At 40.5% G+C, this 20657-nt stretch overlaps 1 protein-coding gene across 3 annotated transcripts in view; it reads right to left on the bottom strand.

Annotated features, from left to right (window-relative positions):
- Window positions 1–1233: 1233 nt before the first annotated feature.
- Window positions 1234–20657, bottom strand: part of sgsm2 (small G protein signaling modulator 2) — a 230981-nt gene continuing 211557 nt past the window's right edge. For 2 of the 3 annotated variants that reach the window (XM_068010539.1, XM_068010541.1), the window contains 8 exons: window positions 20237–20419; window positions 17280–17714; window positions 13704–13828; window positions 13506–13588; window positions 12223–12332; window positions 9739–9835; window positions 5865–6032; window positions 1234–4449 (listed from right to left, as the gene is read on the bottom strand). In XM_068010539.1, coding sequence (XP_067866640.1) covers window positions 4361–4449; window positions 5865–6032; window positions 9739–9835; window positions 12223–12332; window positions 13506–13588; window positions 13704–13828; window positions 17280–17714; window positions 20237–20419 — 1290 coding nt within the window. In that variant the 3' untranslated portion in view covers window positions 1234–4360. The remainder of the gene's footprint in view (window positions 4450–5864; window positions 6033–9738; window positions 9836–12222; window positions 12333–13505; window positions 13589–13703; window positions 13829–17279; window positions 17715–20236; window positions 20420–20657) is intronic. The other variant, XM_068010540.1, reaches the window with a different exon arrangement.

The raw sequence follows: 20657 nt of genomic DNA on the forward strand, positions 1-20657 counted from the left end.
TGCTATATAAATCCAAGTTGTTGGGCTAAGCAACCCGTTAAAAAAAAAATCAGAAATCGCACACTTCAAAGCTTCAGAATCCTACAATTTAATTTCTGGATCTGATTATGAACAAAACAGGCACTTCCTCCATTGTTCATTTAAAGAACAATTTTTATCTCACCATGTGGTGTATTTTGAGAGAAAATATTTCCCAAATTTTCCACAATTCTTTAAACTACGGTTAAGATATTTAGCAACCAAATGTAAACCTGCTTTTTAAAAGATGTTACATTACATTAGGAACAGGAGTGAGACATTCAGCCTGTCCAGCCTGCTCCACCATTCAGTTTGATCATGGTTAATCGGCATCTCAACTCCATTTACCCACTTTTGCTCCTTGATGCCCTTAACCTAACAGACGTCTGACTATATTGTTGGATATCGCCAGTCCAATGTATTACAGCTTTCAAATATTTCATTTATTCAAAGCTACAGGGAAACTATTTGAGATATTTTGTCAATTTTAAAATTTATTTCTATGTTGCTTGGAATGCTTTAATTATAAAGTATGAAAATACAGGGGAAAGAGAACATCTAACTGCCTCCTAGTTTTACTCAATCTTTCCCAGGCCTTAAAACTCTCAGCTTCCTTCAGCTTTTCCATTTGATCTACAACGTACAGGCTCTTAAAACACAGCTTTGCATCATCCATCATTTATAGCACTTTGCCTCCTCTCCAATGCCTTTTGATCATGCTGGTGCTCCTGGTGTCCCTTCACCTAGATTTCTCAATAAGATAATCAGCACCAGTGGGATAAATATGTTTTTCAAAAATTGCTGCCTCTATTTCTTTGTCCAAGGATCAGTTGAACTCTCCTCCTCACAGTAAAGTTGCACAAAAGACAATTTTTCGCCCTTCTACCTGCTCCTCATCCCAAATATTTACAGTAGAACTCCCTTTACTAAAGAGTAATTATAAAAAGAATTTGGCACCTTTATCCGATTTCTGCCTTTAGCTGAACTCTTTAAGAGGTGTGGGGAATTATCCCGATCTCCATAAAAGTTTCCTTTTAATAACTGTTCCTTCTCACAGGATGCAAATGAACTGCTGTGTGTGGTCTTTCAATGTGCCATAACGTAAAAGACAATAAGTGTACTCTAATGTTTTAATGAATGAAATTATTTAATTTCAGCAGAATATTTTCAGAAATCCTGCAAAAATAGCCATTTATGCTATTTCTCGAAGGCTGGTTTTCGGCAAAAGTTATAGTGGGAGATCATTGATCTTCTTTAGAAAGAGTAGGAAACCAAGGGGAAAAAAATTCCACACTTCAGAGACTATATAGAAATGCAATTAAGGTAGGAGTGTGTTTCTATTTTCAAATGCAACCAAGCCTGGCCAAGAAAGGGAATATTTAAGTAAATTAAACAGAAGAAAAAGGATACAAACTCTCTAAGTGTGTGAATGCTGACTGCTTGGAAAAAGCTTTATTTACAGTAAGGAATTCATCACACACGTAACTCGTTGACTATCTGAGGTAGATTTTAGACAGTGTGGGTCAGAGGCTGAATTCAAGCTGAAAATGCACCATGTGCCTAAATGACTGATAAAGTTTATATTTGATATTGAGTTTTGCTAAAATACAACAGATTTTATTGACTCCTCCTCTCAAATCTATCTATATAAAAGTCCTGTGCCTATCATGTAGTCTCCCAGAAAATCCTTGGCAAATTTGACCCAATTAATAAGCACTTAGTTCATTGCTTCTGGGCAGACTGTCAAATATCTTTCCAAATACTTTGTGTTCATGTTGCATCCATCTCCCCACTGCATGCACGTAACCTCAAACTCATTGCTGGCATTTCCAAGGGTGATTGTAAAATAACAGAATTTCTGTTTGATAAAAAAAAAGAGTACATGACACATATCAGCAGTGAAATTGAAAGCCCAATAGGATGAGGCCTAACACTTATGTTAAGGGAAACTGACTTATTGAAAGTAGGTTATCTAAATAGCAACTCAGAGCATAAGCAGTAACACTGAACATAAAAATACACTATGCAGGATCCCCAATAAGGAGAGAAACTCCTTTATATTATGCACATTAATGTTTAATTTTTGAAATGTTTAGATTCGAAGGCTGAGTTTCTGAGTGTTAATATTGGTGCAGAACCTTGCTCATCAGGAGCGAGCATTGTGAAAATGTGGGTATGTATTCCATGATTTTCTGCTAGAATGAGCAGTAACAGAAGAAAAGACATTAGAGAAGAAAATCTACGCTCACTGCCCATTCTCTCTCTAGGTACACTCAGACTGTAGATTTACACCTATGCTGCCGTTATTATTGCAAATGCAGCCTCATTCAAACGGACGTCAACTACACTGATGTGGACACAAGTCCCAGTTGATGTGAGTTTTTCTTTTGGTAACTGAACATTTTGCCAAGATCTGCTGCAATCTACTAATGTTTAATATTTTATGATTGCCAGACCAGCACATCTGATGGCAGTTGATACCTGCACAGCAATTGGTGACAGTTCTCTTCAGTTGCTTGGTCCCAGGTTCAGAACCAATTGTTGTGCAATCATCAAACTCGCCATCAGTCCAAGAGTTTCCAAATTGTGTGTAGAGAGACTGTCAATGTAATCAATCGCTCGGCCTTATTAAGAAGTGGCTCAGTGAGTTCACCTAGTGAGTGGCTTGGCTATATAGATTAGGAAAGTGCCATTCTATTCCCAAATCGATGCTCAAAGAGCTGATCTCAGCCAGGGCAGGGATAGCGGCACAACAATTGACCTCAACAGCCCTGCATTAGGAAATGGCAGAAAAATTGGCCATTCCTGATACCTCCTGCTGCAAGTGTGGCCATGAGTTGATTTCACATGAGGGCAAGATTGGGGTCAGCCATGATGGTGTCCATCCACCCCACAGTCGAATAACCTGGTAACTTGACACAGGCAAGGTACTCAACAACGTGCTCAGCATCTTTGGAACCATGTCGACACGCAGTCAATGTCTTCAGGAACAAGGTGAAAGGGAGAAAAGATGGCAAGGAATGCAGAAACAAAAATATGCACCACACATCTCTGCATACAAGTTCATTCAAGATCCATCTATTCTTGTACTCCAGTATTGTACATGGCCTAGCAGTTGACTTTTTGATGATAACCCAGAAAGTCACTAAGTTTGGGTCTCGGGGCCTCCTGCCTCTACAGTTGACTGGGCCACTGGAAAGAGCTTCATGCAGAGATAAGGCATTTTAACTTGGCAGGAAGGAGCAGAAGACAAATTAAAATTGAAGTCTTGCCCCTACCCCAACTCTTGCTCGAATTGTGCTTCCCAGTGACTGACTCTAAAAGAACAGCATTGGTGGTTCTTGCTTGGGAAGTCCACAGCTCAGATTTGCAATGGTGGTCCAAACCATTGTGGGGTGCGGAGGGAACCGATAACACATTACAACCCAACACCAGCTTCGCTGGATCTGAATCAGTTTAGTTACCTGCAAACACCAAAACTGATTCCACTCAACCCAGATTTACTGATAGACATACCAAGTTTAAGCCATTGAATGTCCTTTTTTTAGAGATAGCAAATACTGTATAACATGTGGAAATGATTTCCCAATATTTTGGGATTATTCAGAATTCCAGAAACATACAGAATGGTAGAACACCTAGTCATTGGCAACATTCTTCAATAAAATTAAAATATCAGTAACTCTTATTTTGATGTAAACATGCTAAAATAGTCCATAAGATTGGATCGATCTGAATTGAAAAGTATTCCAAATATATACCTGTCTATCCAAATCCAATCAATCTGAAGTTAAAAAACACTATGAATTCACAAATGCAAAATCAGGGGGAAATCCCCACTTATTTCTAGTTTACTGTTTAAGATATACCCGTCTGTCAGTCTGAGGGTATAGGATTATATAATGTGGATGGTGAAAGTTTTTTTTTGCCACACATTTAATATTTAGGCACTCACTGAATTTGTTTTAGAAAAATAAAACGCACACTCACAACGAAAGCGGGCAGAGACAGAGAAGGAATTTAAAGGAAAATGTGTTTTTATAAACTACGTTAAAGCATCTCTAAAATGTGACTGACGATTGGTGAACCTTTTTTTTGGGGAAAAAGTAAGCGCAACTCTTTTGACTAATTCCTGGTTTTCTACATAATGCCTTGCATTTTTCACTCAGTGCATGACATCCCCTGAAGTATGGAAGATGTGACCAACTTGTTCTCTTGAACTGTCATTCTTCAAGTGCAGGGGAACAGGAGCCAGTGTGGGGATAGAGAGAGGGGAGGACCCCACTCAAGCTTTCTAGGAGGAAGCTGAGTATCTGTGTGCCTTCCTTCTCCCTCAGTTCCATCACTTGTTCTCTATCAGTGTCTGCACCTTGTAGACCAGCTCGCGTGCAATCCTCAGGATCTGCTGGGCATCGTGACGCTCTGCCATTTCTGAAGTAAAAATTAAGCAATTAAAACTTTTCCTCCTACAACTGTTTATCCATTTCTATTTTGAAAGCTACTATTGAATCTATTTCTTTCAGGCAGTGCATTCCAAATCCTAACCACTTGTTGCGTAACAAAGTCTTTCCTCGCATCCCCTCTGGTTCTTTTGCTTTAAATCTAGGCATCAACTTTTCCGCCTTTGGAAACAGTTTCTCTTTATTTACTCTGTCTAAACCCTTTGTGATTTTAAACACCTCCATCAAATCTCCTCTTAACCTTCGCTGCTCTAAGGAGAACAATACAAGTTTCTCTAGTCTATCCACGTAACTGCAATCTCTCATCCCGGTACCATTATATGTTAACACCGAACTATATCTCACCGATCAGAAAGAATGGCACGCCCTCTCCCAAACTGATGAACGGGGGCAGTAAATGCACAACTGGTGTGGTACTGAACCATACCAAATAGGAAGGTACTGAATCAGTTTAGTTGTTTTTCATTGTATTTGTAAACATTAGCTAAGCTTTTTCATTTTTCCTTTGGGGCGGCGCAGTGGTTAGCACCGCAGCCTCACAGCTCCAGCGACCCGGGTTCAATTCCGGGTACTGCCTGTGTGGAGTTTGCAAGTTCTCCCTGTGTCTGCGTGGGTTTCCTCCGGGTGCTCTGGTTTCCTCCCACATGCCAAACACTTGCAGGTTGATAGGTTAATTGGCCATTATAAATTGCCCCTAGTATAGGTAAGTGGTAGGGAAATATAGGGACAGGTGGGGATGTGGTAGGAATATGGGATTAGTGTAGGATTAGTATAAATGGGTGGTTGATGGTCAGCACAGACTCGGTGGGCCGAAGGGCCTGTTTCAGTGCTGTATCTCTTTAAACAAATGTGATCCTCAGTCTGTCTTGAATTAGCTCATCTCAGCCACCAGGGGCACTATTATTGGCCTCATCACCCCAGTTTTACCAAAGAAAAATCTGTCAGGCTTCTTACAAGTGAAAAATGAAAATTGGACTGGGGCTGGCTGTAACGGTGCCCCCAGCATTCATGATCTGCCGAGACCATCTAGGCTGACTCGAGAATGGTTACTTGGGGCGAGGTAGCAGGTGTGCTACTTATACCTATAAAGTCACGGGGGAACAGCTTACTTTGGGATTCAATTTTCTTCCTTTCCTCGCTAAGTCTTCCTGTGCTACATACCATTCCTTGCCCAAGCAAGTGGGAACATTGCAGGCTGCCAGGCTTCTGCCAATTCAATTTTTGAGCCAGTGACTAAGCGTCAACAGAATATACTGGGATTACCAGCTGGACATTCAGAGTTGTACAGATGAAGAGGAAAAAAACAGAAAGCAGCAAAACTTTCATACTCAGAAAAACGCGGAGGAAGTGAAATACACCTCTGAGCATACCTGAGGCTGCACTCACCATTGAAAAACTTTATGATGTCCGTGAAGTCCATGTTGTTATCACGAATGATCTCACGGTAAACTTCCACTAGAGCTAAGGCAATGAAAAGGACAAAGTGCTCTGAAGAGATGTACTTTGCTGCCCAGATAACCTCCCAAACTGCGAAGACATCCTCGTACAAGAGTTCTGTGCCAATAGATAGTCATTTTAAGTGATGTGTTTCATGACACACCTGTTTTGAAGGCAACATTAATTATATACACAAGCACTAATCATAAATGATATGTATGAACAGGTCAACTCATTGACTCAGTGAAAAATAACAGAACTCTTTGGGGAAGAAAAATTATGTTCTTATTTTCTCAGGGGCACTGATTTCTTGCTGGTGCATGGCTCAATAGGTGCTGCCCACCAGTGGTACTTTGCTCAACTGCCTATTCTTGACATATACGCTCAGTTACTGTATATTGGCAGGATCCGTAACCAACCTCCATATTGCCGCCATGCACTCCTTGCACATGCACATTTTCCAAGCAAGGGCCACAGCTGATTATTTTCCCTCCCTAACCCAGGGTTGATAAGTCCAATTGTAGTATCCCCGCCCCAAAAACATGTTGCAAACAGTTAGCTTAATGATTATGGTGCCAGCTGTGGCTCAGTGGGTCACTCTTGTATCTGTGAATCAGAACATTGTGGGTTCAAGACCCGCTTCAGAGACTAGCATAGAATATACAGTACAGAACAGGGCATGCAACCCAACTAAGCTATGCTGGTGTTTATATTCCACACAAGTCTCCTTCTATTCGATTTACCTCATGTCAGCATAGCTTTCTATTCTCATGTCTCGTCTGGCTTCCTTTTGAAAGCATCTACGCCATTTGCCTCAACCAGTTCCTGTGGTAGCGAGTTCCATGTTCTAGCTACTTTGAGTAAAGAAATTTCTCCTTATTTCTCTATTGGATTTGTAAATGACTGTCTGATATTTACGGCCCCTAGTTTTGGATTCTCCCACAAGTGGAAACATTCTCCACATATCTACCCTTTCCAATCATTCATTGTTTTTAAGACCCCCAGCAGACCTCCTCTTTGCCTTTTCTTTCCGAACCAAAAAAGCCCCGACATGTTCAATCTTTCCTGGGAGCTGTAATTTTGAGCACGTAATCTAGGTTGGAATTCTGTGCAGCACTGAGGAAGTTTACTGTGCATGAAATAACTTCCATGTTATGACAGTGGCTACGTCTCAAAATTACTTAGCAGTTTGGGAGGTCCTGTGGTTGTAAAAGGCACCATATAAATACACTCTTTCTTTTAGCTCAGCACAGAAAGAGGACACAACTTCAGATCTTCAAGACACTTCGATTCCACGCTGGGCAGTGCATTAACCAACACATTCATAGAGGACAATTAAGCAATTTGGAGCTATTGTGGTATGGTAATAAGGATGGGTGAGGATGGAGAGATTGCTTTGGAAGTGTAGTCACTGTTGCAATGCAGGAAACGTAGTAGAAAATTTGCACACAGAAAGCTCCTGCAAACAGCAATGTAACAATGACCAGATAATCTGTTTTAGTGATGTTGATTGAGGGATAAATATTGGCTAGTTCATGATATCAAGGGTGTCTTCTGATCTCCCTTCTGTGAACCATGAAACATACGTTTGGGCAAAGATCTCTACGAGACACATTATTTAAAGGCTGTAGAACAATCTGGATGAAAATTAACATAGCAAGCCATAAAGATACAGATGACACCTGATATGGTAATACAGTTGTCATAGTAACACTTGGCACCTGGCAACATTATGCTGAACTCCATTCCCAGGGCTTCCTATGCCTGTTGAAAATGTGTTTCACACTAGTCTTCTAGGCACAGTGTAACAGCACAAAAGAAACATCCAGAATGAGAAAAGCCTACTTGGTAAATGAAACCTCATTCCCCTAATACAAACATTATAGAATCCAGCTCCATTATGAATGTTCCTAATGCCTTTGCCTCTGCTACTTTGTCTTGAAACTTTCTCAAACATTTAGCATCTGTTGAGAAAAAGAGTTGTTCCTTTTTAAGAAAAAAAGAATTCCAGATGTGGGCAACATGGCATTTATTACCCATCCCTAGCTGCTCTGAGAATTTCTGTCTTTTATTTTTCAATTTTAAACTTATATGCCCACATTTATAAAGGGTACGATCTACGTAAACTTTACACGATGTAATGAAACCTTCCCACCAGTGGGTGCATTGCAGAGGGTATAATTAAAAGTTTGCACAATAAATGTGGTCACAGGAATTTATAATACAAAAACTTGGCAGAAAGTTTTCATATGTCAAAATATGTTCTGGATTTATTTCGTCCATATCATGTAAAAGTTTATATACTTCGAAGTCTACACTTAACTAACTTTATCAATGGAGCTTTCTCTAATCTTTTGTCAAAGCTCATCAATGTTACACTTGGGATCGGTCTTGCCACTCTGATTGCATCCTCTGCAATTGTAGGGTTTAGAGCATTTTCCTGGCTTATTTCTATGAATAACTTTGCAATACTTTTTCTGTAAGGCTAAATGTAATGTCAAGATTGGATTGCAAAGTATGATGGTCATCTTCATTGAAATATGTCAAAATGTTACATTGAGATATATGTGAATGTAGAGTCGCACATAGCCTACAATGGAAAGGGGAAGTCATGCATCTGGAGGGGGCCCCACATTGTGGACCATGACATATTTTACGTTTGTGAAAAATAAGAACAGCTAATCTAATAGGACTAATTATATGCTATGTACAGTAGTATATTGCAGTCTGTTTGAGCTAATGCTCACTTTATTATGAAATGGCTTTGCAAGGCAATACTCTGTTTAAACCTTTGTGTAAGAACAATGGGAGAGATGGGTTGAAGACCTCAGCATTCCTTGCAGGGGGAGAGATGAGAAACTGCAGAATAGCAAAAATGATTGGTATCAGCAAGAATGTGACCTTTAGGATCCTTGCTAAAATAGAAAGCAACAGGAAGCATCTGTAAAGTGTGTAGATTGAAGCATTAACTAACTAGGGTCTAACAACGATGTCAACCTGGACCAAATAGGATACTTGGAACAATTCATAACCTAATATAGTAAGATACTAACACCCCAAGAAGGATAAAAGGGGGGTACGGGACATCATCGGCACGCCTAGAAGGAGAAGCTAGACCACTGTCAACAGAACACAACAGAAGGAGAAGGAGAGAAGTCCGTGCCCCAGTGAGCTCAGAAGCAAGAATCAGTGCTGAGTGTTGCTGCACACCTACTGCCATTAAGTATTAACTTTGTATATCTTAGTTAAGCCTAATAAACTCTCTGACGATCACAGAACTCAAGTCTGTACCTTGTACGTCTATCTTAGTCAAGAATCCCAAGGTGAGGTGGGTTGGGTATCCTCTGTCTCACCTTTAGTCAGGTAACATCCACCTGAAACTTACACAATGTCTATATGCATTTTGCCATGGGAGAGATCATGGGTCTGACAAGTGCGCCTCGTTAATTGTGAAAGTGGTAGCAACAGAGGTCAAAGAGCAGCATCATCTTGACTTGGATAACTCCATTGTCACTGGTCAAAATCCTGGAATTCCCTACCTAACACCATCATGGAAGCACAGTCACAAGGAATACAGAAGTTCCAGAAGGTGGTCCATCATCACCTTCATAGAGCAACTGAGGATGGGCAATGAATATGGCCTTACCAGCATCACCCAAATCCAGAGAGCAACCTTTTAAATTAACATGGAGTAGAGAGGTCTGCAGCCTATGTAAATCAATCTCCAGGCTAGTGGGAAGTAGAAGAGGACAAAAAAAAGGTCGGAGAACCAGTGTGCCCATTAAACCATCCGTTGTAAATCTCCTGGAGCTCATGTGCTTACCTCTTTTGAAATCCAGCAGGAACCAACGGTAGCAGAAGTAGAAGTGGGTGTAATCCCCATTCTGGTGCATTAGCTCAAAAAGCTCAGAGTCCAAAATCTGAAAGAGAATTAAGAAAATATCATTGCTCAGTATGATGAAGAGAATCAACTTTCTGTAACATGTGACAAATCACATGTCGTGGCAGCAAAATCAAGATATGAAAACTCAAGTCACTTTACACTACAGTACTGGCATTGTTAGTACTGCTGCCTCTGGAGGTCTGGAGGACCAGCTGAAGAGGGGCTGGCTCCTCTGGCAACAGCAGTGAAAGTGAAAATCCTGTTGCTGCAAGTGCCAGTTACTATTTCTTCTGGCTGTGGGCCTGCTGAGCTTCAGCAATGTTCACACTGCTGTCCCGTACAGGACATCCCTGACACACCCAGACCACCAAAGTCACAATCATGATTTTTAAACAACCAAATGTGCACATGGTGTTTTTCCTCATTGCCATGGTTTAATCCACCTACAGTGCAATTGATGCAGGGTACCTATCCAGCCTAGCACTTTCTGGGTAGAAGCATGACTGAAATACAAAGAGAGGGGAGAGTTAGATCACCGGGTGCACTGTAGTGTAAATAACTTTTAAAAGCAAAACAACTTGCATTCAACTAGAATGAGGGGAGGCTGTGGCATAGTGGTATTGTCACTGGACTAGTAACCCAGAGACCCAGGGTATTGCTCTGGGGACATGGGTTCAAATCCCACCACAGCAGAAGGTGGAATTTGAATTCAATTAATAAATCTGGAATTTAAAAAGCTAGTCTAATGATGGCCATGAAACCATTGTCGATTGTTGTAAAAACCCATCTGGTTCACTAATGTCCTTTAGGGAAGGAAATCTGCTGTCCTTACCTGGTCTGGCCTACATCTGACTCCAGCCCCACAGCAATGTGGCTGACTCTTACATGCCCTCTGAAATGGCCTAGCAAGCCACTCAGTTGTATCTAACTGCTACGAAGTCAATAAAAAGGAACTCCCTTCCGAGCAGCACTGTGAGTGTACCTACCCCACATGGACTGCAGCGGTTCAAGAAGGCAGCTCACCACCACCTTCTCAAGGGCAATTAGGGATGGGCAATAAATGCTGGCATAGCCAGTGACGCCCACATCCCATGAATGAATTTTAAAAAAAAGAATTGACAGCAATAGGAATGGATAGACATCACAACTCCAGATTGGAACAGTCTCAACTGCTTCACAGCCCTGGTATTCCCATTTATTGATATCTTATTCACTTAAGATTGTTATCCTCCAATGCTGATTTTTGCCCATCCTCTCCTCTGTGATAACCATTGGCTCCTTGCTGGGGTGCAGCTGCCAGGTGCTCTACTACCTCACTGAATTGGCCAATTATTCGTGCACGAGCTTTAACTTTAAAAAAATTATTTTTGAGATATGGGCGCTGCTGGCAAGGCCACTTTTATTGCCCACCCCTGCTGCTTGAACCACTGTAGTCCTTGTGCTGATGGTGCTCCCACAATGGTGTTAGGAAGGGAGCTCCAGGACAGTGATCTAGCCAAATGAACAGTGATATATGTCCATGTCAGGATGGTGTGTTACTTGGAGTGGAACCTCGGAGGTGCTGGTGTTCTCACAACATTGCTGTTCCTGTCCTTCTCGGAGACGGGAGGTGCTATTGAAGTAAACCTGGCAAACTGCTGCAGTGCACCCTGCAGATTGTGTATAATGCAGCCATGGTCTATTTTTGGTGAATATTGGCAAGCTATTTGACCACAGTTGTATGACCACTGAGCCCAATTCTGTCCTGACTCAACGTCCACATATATTAAATGCCAGCAGAAGTTGCTAGAGAGAAAAAAAGTTACACACTGGTTTTTATCCCAGCACTGCTGAGTTAATGTGGTATTCCTAAAATCAGCTTACACAGGCCGGCAGTTCGAACCTGGGAGCTTCCTGGTCTCTGTGACAGCTGCTGGATAAACCATCCGGGAAATTGATATCTCATTCATTGCTTATCTACTCACAAATTAAAATTATACCAGCTAATAGAGAAGGAAGAAGGTATCATGGAAATTTTTTAAAGATTTATTCATGAGATGTGGGCATCACTGGCAATACTAGCAATGATTGCCCACTCCTAATTGTCCTTGAGAAGGTGGTGGTGAGCCGCCTTCTTGAGAACGGATTGGATTGCTAGGCCATTTCAGAGGGCAGTTAAGAGTCAATTTCATTGCTGTGGGTCTGGAGTCACATAGGCCAGACCAGGTAAGGATGGCAGATTTCCTTCCCTTAAGGACATTAGTGAACCTGTTGGGTTTTTACAACAATTCAGTAGTTACATGGTTACCACTGCCGGTACTAGCATTTTTATTCCAGATTCATTAACTGGATTTAAATTCCCCAGCTGCCTTGGTGGAATTTGAACTCATGTTGATCTGCCCACTCAAAATACTTTTATTGAATTCTATTCCTGTGTCCCGTTACCTGTATTAAGGATCTCATGTTGGCAAAGTGAGTATCCATGGCACCTCCATTCGGGAAGTTCTGATTCATTCTCTTCATTAACTGAGTAAAGCAGCTGTACGCCAGGGGTTCTAAACAGGAAACCAGAACATAAAAACACTCCTGTTAAAAAAAAGATACAAAGTGGAGCACTCTACTGTGACACAACTAATACAACTGGGGTCAGGGTTGTCCAAGCTCTTTGGCTTCATGGGCATATAGATGTGTATAGCCTGGAGTCTGGGAGATGCATCCAATGCTTAAATTTCAGTTCCCGCTAATTTTCTTCAAGTTGCTGAAAATAAAACAGTTTCGTGTTCTGATTTGAAATTTACCCACCAATAAAGTCCCACAGAATTCAGTCAGGACAAGACAATAAATGGGAACTAGGAGCATGAATTGGACTAAGTTTCCTGGGCTTCGAGGGCTGGATTTCCAGGGATCAGCTTTACAGGTGAGCTATGGCTCACGGCTTGGATATCTCTGTATAGGTTAAAGAACAAACTTGCATTTATACAGCCACTTTCACAACTCAGGACATCCCAAAGCACTTTATAGCCAATGAGGTACTTTGGAAGTATAGTCACTACTGTAATGTAGGAAATATAGCAATCAATTTCTACACAGCAAGGTCCCACAAACATCACTGAGAAACATGACTGGGTAATTTGTTTTAGTGATTTTGGTTTAAGGATAAGTATTGGTCAATGCACCAGGTGAACTCCCCTGCTCTTCTTTGAATAGTGCCATGAGATGTTTTAGGTTGATCCAAGAAGGCAGACAGGGCCCCAGTTTGACATCTCACCTGAAAGATGGCATCTCTGACAGTGCAGCACTCCCTTGATACTGCACTGGAAGAATTAGCCTACATTATGTGCTTAAATTTGGTACAAATGTTTCCTTAAGGTAATCAAACATAACCCCAGAATATCAGTTCACCCACAATTCCACTATCAACTTTAGATTTGTTGTCCTTCACGCCTATCATGCTGTGATAGAAATTGCTGGTACTCTAACACAACCAACTTCATAATGACCCTCTGAGAGCTCAGAAATCTTAATAATTTGCGATCTTTCATTATCAGCCTATTTTAATCCTTGGAACCTTCAATTCTGTTCCATAAAAGATGTACAAGAACTTAAATCTGCCACTTCAAGGTAGATGTTTGGACTATTGTGCCATGTACAATGATGCTTTAAGATTAGGATGAACAATTATGACGTTTATTCAAGCCCTGTTGCTACCTATTAAGTGGATTCCTTACCACTGTCCAGGATAACCATTAGTGGTGCCAAGAGGTCACACATTCCCTGAACATAGCCCACATCCAAGTGTTCCCACACATAACTGCAAGACAAAGAGAAGCAGAAGTGGAATGAGCAGAGATTTAGTGAAATCAAACAATCAGGACACATTAGGTACGCACTTAACAGATAGCGGAGAAATAGATTCAGATCCATACCTGCACATCACAGTCTTCAGTCTTTCTAGGTTGATTGTAGTAAAATACCAGTAATTCCTATCACAACGCTGTACGTCCTTATCAATCCGGTGCCAATTTAATGATACAGCATCCATCAGTTCTGTCTAAGAGATAAGGAATATTCAAATTGTGTTCAATAATTATAGACAAGAATCTTGATAAATGCATGTTCAATTCAAACATAGAATTCCAATACACCATTTACGCAGTCCTAATCCCAGCACACCATTTATTAATCAGTTTTGTTACACATTTCTTTGGGTTCAACAACAATAGATAAGCTGTGCTGCTCTAGTTGTGATAGGGTGGTGAGTACTAGACTAGTAACCCAGAGGTCATGAGTTCAAATCATGAAAAGCTGTTATGGCACCAGGGCAAAATAACCATAAAAGCTACCAGATTGTCATAAAAATCCAACTGGTTTATTACTGCCCTTCAGGGAATCAATCTGGCACCCCTACCTGACCTAACTTACACGTGATTCCAGTTTCACACTATGTGATTTGCTCTTAATGTCCTTTGAAGTGGGCCTTGCAAGCCATTCATAAATGCAGCCTTGCTCTCATTCCAGGAACAAATACAAGAAAAGATCACAATGAATAATTAATCGGTAGAACTGTAGTAAATTTGTTCAAATGGTTGTAGTTATTTAAAATAGTAATCCATGAGACTGAATCACTTCCTCTTGCGCAAACATAGCCTCTGTTTCTTGAATGTTGTCACTTTGCTGGGCAACTGGGCAAGTCAATTTACCAGGAGTAAGAGGAATTAATCAAGATATCAAAAGAGTTCTAGAGCCTTAAAGAGATATGGACAAATTGCACATCAATCTTAAACTGAGGATCAAATCTCTGACTACTACTGTGATAAGCCTTGAATAAGGAAGTGAAATGTGGTGTTTGAAGAGGAGACAACACCAAATTTAACATATTTATGATGAGGTGCCGAACAGCTTGAAGATGATAGAGGAAAACATGGTAAAGTCAGCAACAAAGTCAGACTGGATAAATGACTATGGTGTAATGGTTCAGATAGCATGGAAAAAAGGCAATCTCCAATGAAGTCATGAACAAAACAGCTAAGACCTGACAAGTAGAAAATAGAAGCAAGACAAAAAAAAGTAGCTGAGATAAGAAGAAATAGCAGCTGGAGTAGACTATTTGGCCCTTCAAGCCTACTTTGACATTCAATAAGATTATGGCTGACCTTAACCCCCACCTTCCCACTCTATCCCCATATCCCTTGATTCCCTTAGTATCCAAAAATCTAACAATCTCGGTCTGGAATACACTCAACAACTGAGCATCCAAGATTCATGATACTTTGAGTGAAGAAATTTCTCCTCATCTCAATCCTAAATGACCAACCCCTTATTTTGAGACTCTGACCCCCTACTTCTAGACTCCCAGCCAATGGAAACATCCTCCCAGCATCTGTCAAGCCCCTTAAGAATTCTGTATGTTTCAATGAGATCACTTCTCATTATTCGAAACTCTAGGGAATATAGGCATAGTCTATGCAATCTCTCCTCATAGGACAATCCCCTCATCACAGGTATCAGTTTAGTGAACCTCCATTGCGCTCCCTTTAAGGTAAGTGTATCCTTCCTTGGGTCAGGAGACCAAAGCTGTAGACTTTACTCCAGGTGTGGTCTAAGCGTATCCTTCCTTGGTAAGGAGACTCAAGCTGTACATTGTACGCCAGGTGTGGTCTCACTAAGCCCATAAATAATTGTAGTAAAACTTCTTTACTCTTATAGCCCAATCCCTCTGTAATAAAAACTAACACACCATCTGCTTTCCTAATTGCTTGCTGTACCTACTTGTTAACTTTCTGTGATTTGTGTACAAGGACACCCAGGTCCTTGTGAATGCCAACATTTTCCAGTCTCTCACCATTGAAAAAAATATTCTGCTTTTCTATTTTTCCTACCAAAGTAGATAACCTCACACTTTTCCACGTTATATTCCATTTGCCATGTTCTTGCTCATGCATTTAACCTGTCTGTATCCCTTTGCAGCCTCCTTGCGTCCTCCTCAGTTTACTTTCCCACCTAACCTTGTACTGTCAGCAAGCTTGCATACATTATATTCAGTCCTCTCATTTAAGCCATTGATACAGATTACAAATAGCTGAGGCCCAAGCACTGATCCTTGTGGTATCCCGCTCGTTACAGGCTGCCAACCCAAAAATTACCCGTTTATTTCTACACTGTTTTCTGTCCATTAACCAATCTTCAATCCATGCTAAATATATAATACCATGAGCCTTAATTTTGTGTAATAACCCCTTGTGTGGCACCTTATTGAAAATCCAAATACACTGTATACACTGATTACCCCTCAAAGGACTCTAACAGAATTGGGAAAAACAATTACCCTTTCATGAATCCATGTTTATTCTGTGCAATCATATTTTGACTTTCGAAATGCCCTATTATCACGTCCCTTGAAATAGATTCTAATATTTTCCCTACTACTAATGTGGCCTATATTGAAACAAACTAACTGGCCTATAGCTTCCTTGAATAGCGGGGTTAATTTTGCTACCTTTCAGTCCACAGGGACCGTTCTAGAATTTAGGGAACCCTGGAAGACCAAAACTAATCCATCCACTATCTCTGTAGCTACCTCTTTTAAAACACTAGGATATAGGCCATCAGGTCCAAAGGATTTTTCATCTTTTAGTCTAATTAATTTCTCTATAACTATTTATTTTCCAATACTAATTTCTTTAAGTCCCTCACTCTCACTAGACCCCTGCTTCCCTACTGTTTCCAGAATGTTTTTCATGTCTTCTACCGTGAAGACAAAGTATTTGTTTAATGTCTTTGCCATTTCTTTATTCTCTATTATAATTTCTCCCTTATAATGCTTCTAAGGGACTCAGGTTTAATTTCACTAATCTTTTTACATGCCTGTAGAAGCTTTGACAATGTTTTTTCCGTCTCTTGCTAGTTTTATTCTCATTCTCTTTCCTCATCGATTTCTCTTTCTTTATCTACCTCTTGGTCATCCTTTGCTGAATTCTAAAACTGAATTCTCTTCATGACTGGATTTAGAGGAGGCAAGACTAAGAGCAGCTGTTCGGAAGTAATGGTGGGGGACGGGGGAGTGGGGACCATACAGTCATCTCGTAAATCAATGCAATATGAAATTGATTTTGAGAGCAGGTATGTATAGATAGGTTCAGAGGAAAAGAAAATGGACCCACAGAATGATACTTGCAATGCAACTGGCAGAAAGATAATCAATCCCATTGTCTTCTCTGAAAGCTCAAAATGATAGGAACAAGTTAGTATGGAGAAAGTAAATGCAATTTAATGATTATATGTTCAGTCCACTAAAACCACCCAGAATGTATGAGGATCCATTTATACTATCAGCTCATGGCTAATGAAATATAAACTAAAGCCATCCACTCATTTCAGTAAAGAACTTTGACACCAAAAAGGAAGAACCTTATTCCTTTTTGTTGGATGAAATTCCACTGAATTTGCCTTTCAGTTCCCTTTTTGTTTATTGTCTCTTCAGAATCGAATTGAAGCCCACTGACCGTGTATGTTGTAGATGGTAAAGGCAAGTTGCTTTCCTCGGACATTATCAAATCTAACTGAGTACAAAGCTGTTCTTCTGACGAGTCCTGAGCTCCAGCCTTTTGCAGAACACTTTTCCTTCCAGAAGCAGGCTCACTAACATCAGGAGTCTGTTCTGCAACCCTGTGCAATTCAGTGTTATCTTCTTCCTCCAGTACACCTTCTTCCATGCACAAACTTTGATCATCAGTACTTGAAAGGATTCGGGAGTGTCCCGACGTGACAGAATAATTCCTTGAAGATGGCAGTCCAGAATCGGGGGAGTCAAATTCTATTGACGGTCTCTCTTCAACTGCTACAGTTGGGGTGTCGATGTTTACTATTGTTGTTCTTGCACCATCCACCATTTTAAAGACTTTTTCTCCCTGATCCACTTCATCAACAGAAATGAAGACCTAAACAAGATATTAAAGGGAGCGACATTGTAAAACCAACCAAGAGTTTGCACCTGAACAATGCAGAGATGCAATTATTTGGAAACTCCTTAGGCAGCAAATATGAAAGACTTAAACAAATCAAAATGTCTATAGATCTTCATACTGCTTATGACCACTGTATGAATTAGAAAAGTATCTTGCAGGATCATCTGGAATCTGCTGAGGGATTTATAATCAAAATGTTAACCTGTCTTTTCATTTTTCAGATGATGATGGAATTATGCATTTCCAACATTTTCTGTCTACTTTTTAGATTTGCAGTGTTTTTTCTTTTTATTAAGACCTATCTGAAATCAAGGAGGAAGGAAACCTTGCCCTCAGTCACAAGTCTAGTCCTCCTGCTGTCAACAACGTGACAGGCTGGTTATTCAGTAATTAACAGTGCCCCAGCGTATTGCGAGCATGCCTGACTCTGGTATTTGATTAAAGAGTACGTCATAGAGGATCAGCTCAGTTCCAATTTCTGATTGCCAAGCTCATCATGCTGAAACCAACTCAATCCCAAAGATGACTCTCTTACCTTTTCTTTCCCTTTCCCTAGAGAACAGTAAACTTTTGGAGCCTTTGGAAACAAGCATTAGAATAAGAAAATTTGTGAAGAGGAGAATCACGGAAGCAGTCAGGGAGGACTATGAGTGGAGAATGGGGAAGGGCCATGCAGTAAAGAGGCAGGAAGGGCTTCCTAGTGCAGAGTCGGAAAGGGCCGTGGAGCAGAGAGTGAATGCATGTGCCATTCTGCTTACCAGCTTTGTTTAATAGATTTTAAGTTAAAGTGTTAGTGACTAAGAACAACTGGTTAATGCACCAGTTTGTAAATTCTTCCAATGTCAGGCAGCTAGGGAAAGTCACAACAGTGACACTTTAAACAGACTCCTGATCAAAATTCTAGTGACAAAGGTGATGGAAAATACAGCTGGAGAATTTAGCATCTAATTCAACATTTACCAGTTAAAGGCTGCACCGGTAAAAAGTGTTAGGAAAGTGCTTCAACTTTAAAATATTTTTTGAGGACTCGTGTTTCAGAATTGTGGAGATGGATTCATTGGAGGACTGAAATGATTCCATAGATGCTGGACTTTTTTTTTAAAAAAAGGGTCACTGGAAGGACTCTTTAAAAATATTTAGTGGATGTCACATTTCTTCAGCGAAGGAACAACAGGTGCCTTCTGACTATGGGAGTTATTTACAAGAGAAATGACATGTCAAGATTTATGGTGCTCAAGAGTGAGTTTCATTTTTGAATGCTGTTTTGAGTCAGTCTGCAGGTCAGCCTGCTAAAAGAGAAGACCAGTTTATCTTTTCTCCACCTCTTTGAGAAACGCTGAGACTCAAGTGTGAGAAATAGAGAACCCAAAGTAGCATCTCTCCTGAAGCTTCAGGAAGACTTCCTCTCGACATGACCTGAACGAACTGCTTCTGAAAAGATCCCAGTGACCCGTCTATGTGTACTTGTATGCCAGACTGTATGCCAACTAAAACATAACATATTTTATACTTTTTCTTCAAGAATTAACAAGTACTTTGGTCAAAGCATCTTTATTTTTCCTTTAACCGGTGTGTGTGTATTGGATGTTTAGAAGGGAAAAAATATATATATATTTCAAACTGTGTGTTAAAACTTTGCATCTTTATTGACTAAGTCTTATTTTATAATAAATTAATACTTTTGTTGTTTATTAAAGAAACCTGGTTGGTGGATTTTATTCTGAAACTAAAATCGATAGAGTATATAATTGGCCGCACCGGTAACTGGGTACACATTTAAACATATGTTGTGATCTGTGGAGACGTGGAACAAGAGAAAGATAGTGCACTCCTCTTGCCTTGGTCATAACAAAAGAAAGACTTGCATTTATATCGTGCTTTCCACAACCTCAGGACATCCCAAAGTGCTTCACAGCCAATGAAGTATCTTTTAAGTGTCATCACTGTTGACCAGTGCAACGCTCAAACATTCTTTTTTAAGACAGGGGTTATTGTTAAATCAGATGGTTTTACACTATTTTCTTTTTCCATCATTTGTGGTTTTTATCTCTGAGTATAGTAATGTAGTGGTTAAGAGGTCGTGCATTCAAATCCTACCATGTTAAATTTTGAAATTCAATTCAATAAATCTAGTAATTTGTGTCGCGTACCATAAAAAACCTAGAGCTGCCAGATTGTCATAAAATCCCAACTGGTTCCATAATGTCCTTCTGGGAAGGGAGCCTGCCAACCTTACCCTGTCTGGCCTGCATGTGACTCCAGTCCCACATTAAGTGATTGATTCTTTATGTCCTCTGAAGCTACTCAGTTGTGAAAACAGTTGCTATGAGGGAGGGCAACTGCTGTATTCTCAGGGAACTATGAGTGGGGAATAAATGTGGCTTTTCCAGTGTCACCTATATACCAAGATGGAAGATAAAGCATCTGAGATCTGAACAGTTCACTGATACTAATTAACGACACAATCAAGAAATACAGCACATGAGATACTTTACATCATTGCTGATGCTGGAATCTTGATGAATCAGACGTTGCACATGGCTGTCTATGCTGCTACCCGATGAAAATTTTGCCAAAATTGCTGAGTGCGTTTCCCTGTCTCTCCGCTTGACGACCAACTCGCAAGCCTTCCACTCTGCCATTACGTATCTGTACTTGGCAGCGATATCTTCATCCACCTGCAGGGCAAGCACAGGAATCAATGCAGTGCATCACGGACGAGGCTATTTTCTTTTTGCACACATTCTGGTATTAGTGTTCCTGTAACTGTAGACTGGTATTAACCACAGGTTTGCAGCTCTGTCACCATTAATGGCACCAACATGCAGCACTCCCTAGGGACCAAGCAGCATGATGTGCAAGTGCCACAAACCCTGAAAAGTCCATTTTAAATTTCCTTTTCTATTGATCAACGCC

This window comes from Heterodontus francisci, chromosome 30 (assembly GCF_036365525.1).
Source record: "Heterodontus francisci isolate sHetFra1 chromosome 30, sHetFra1.hap1, whole genome shotgun sequence".
Taxonomy (NCBI): domain Eukaryota; kingdom Metazoa; phylum Chordata; class Chondrichthyes; order Heterodontiformes; family Heterodontidae; genus Heterodontus; species Heterodontus francisci.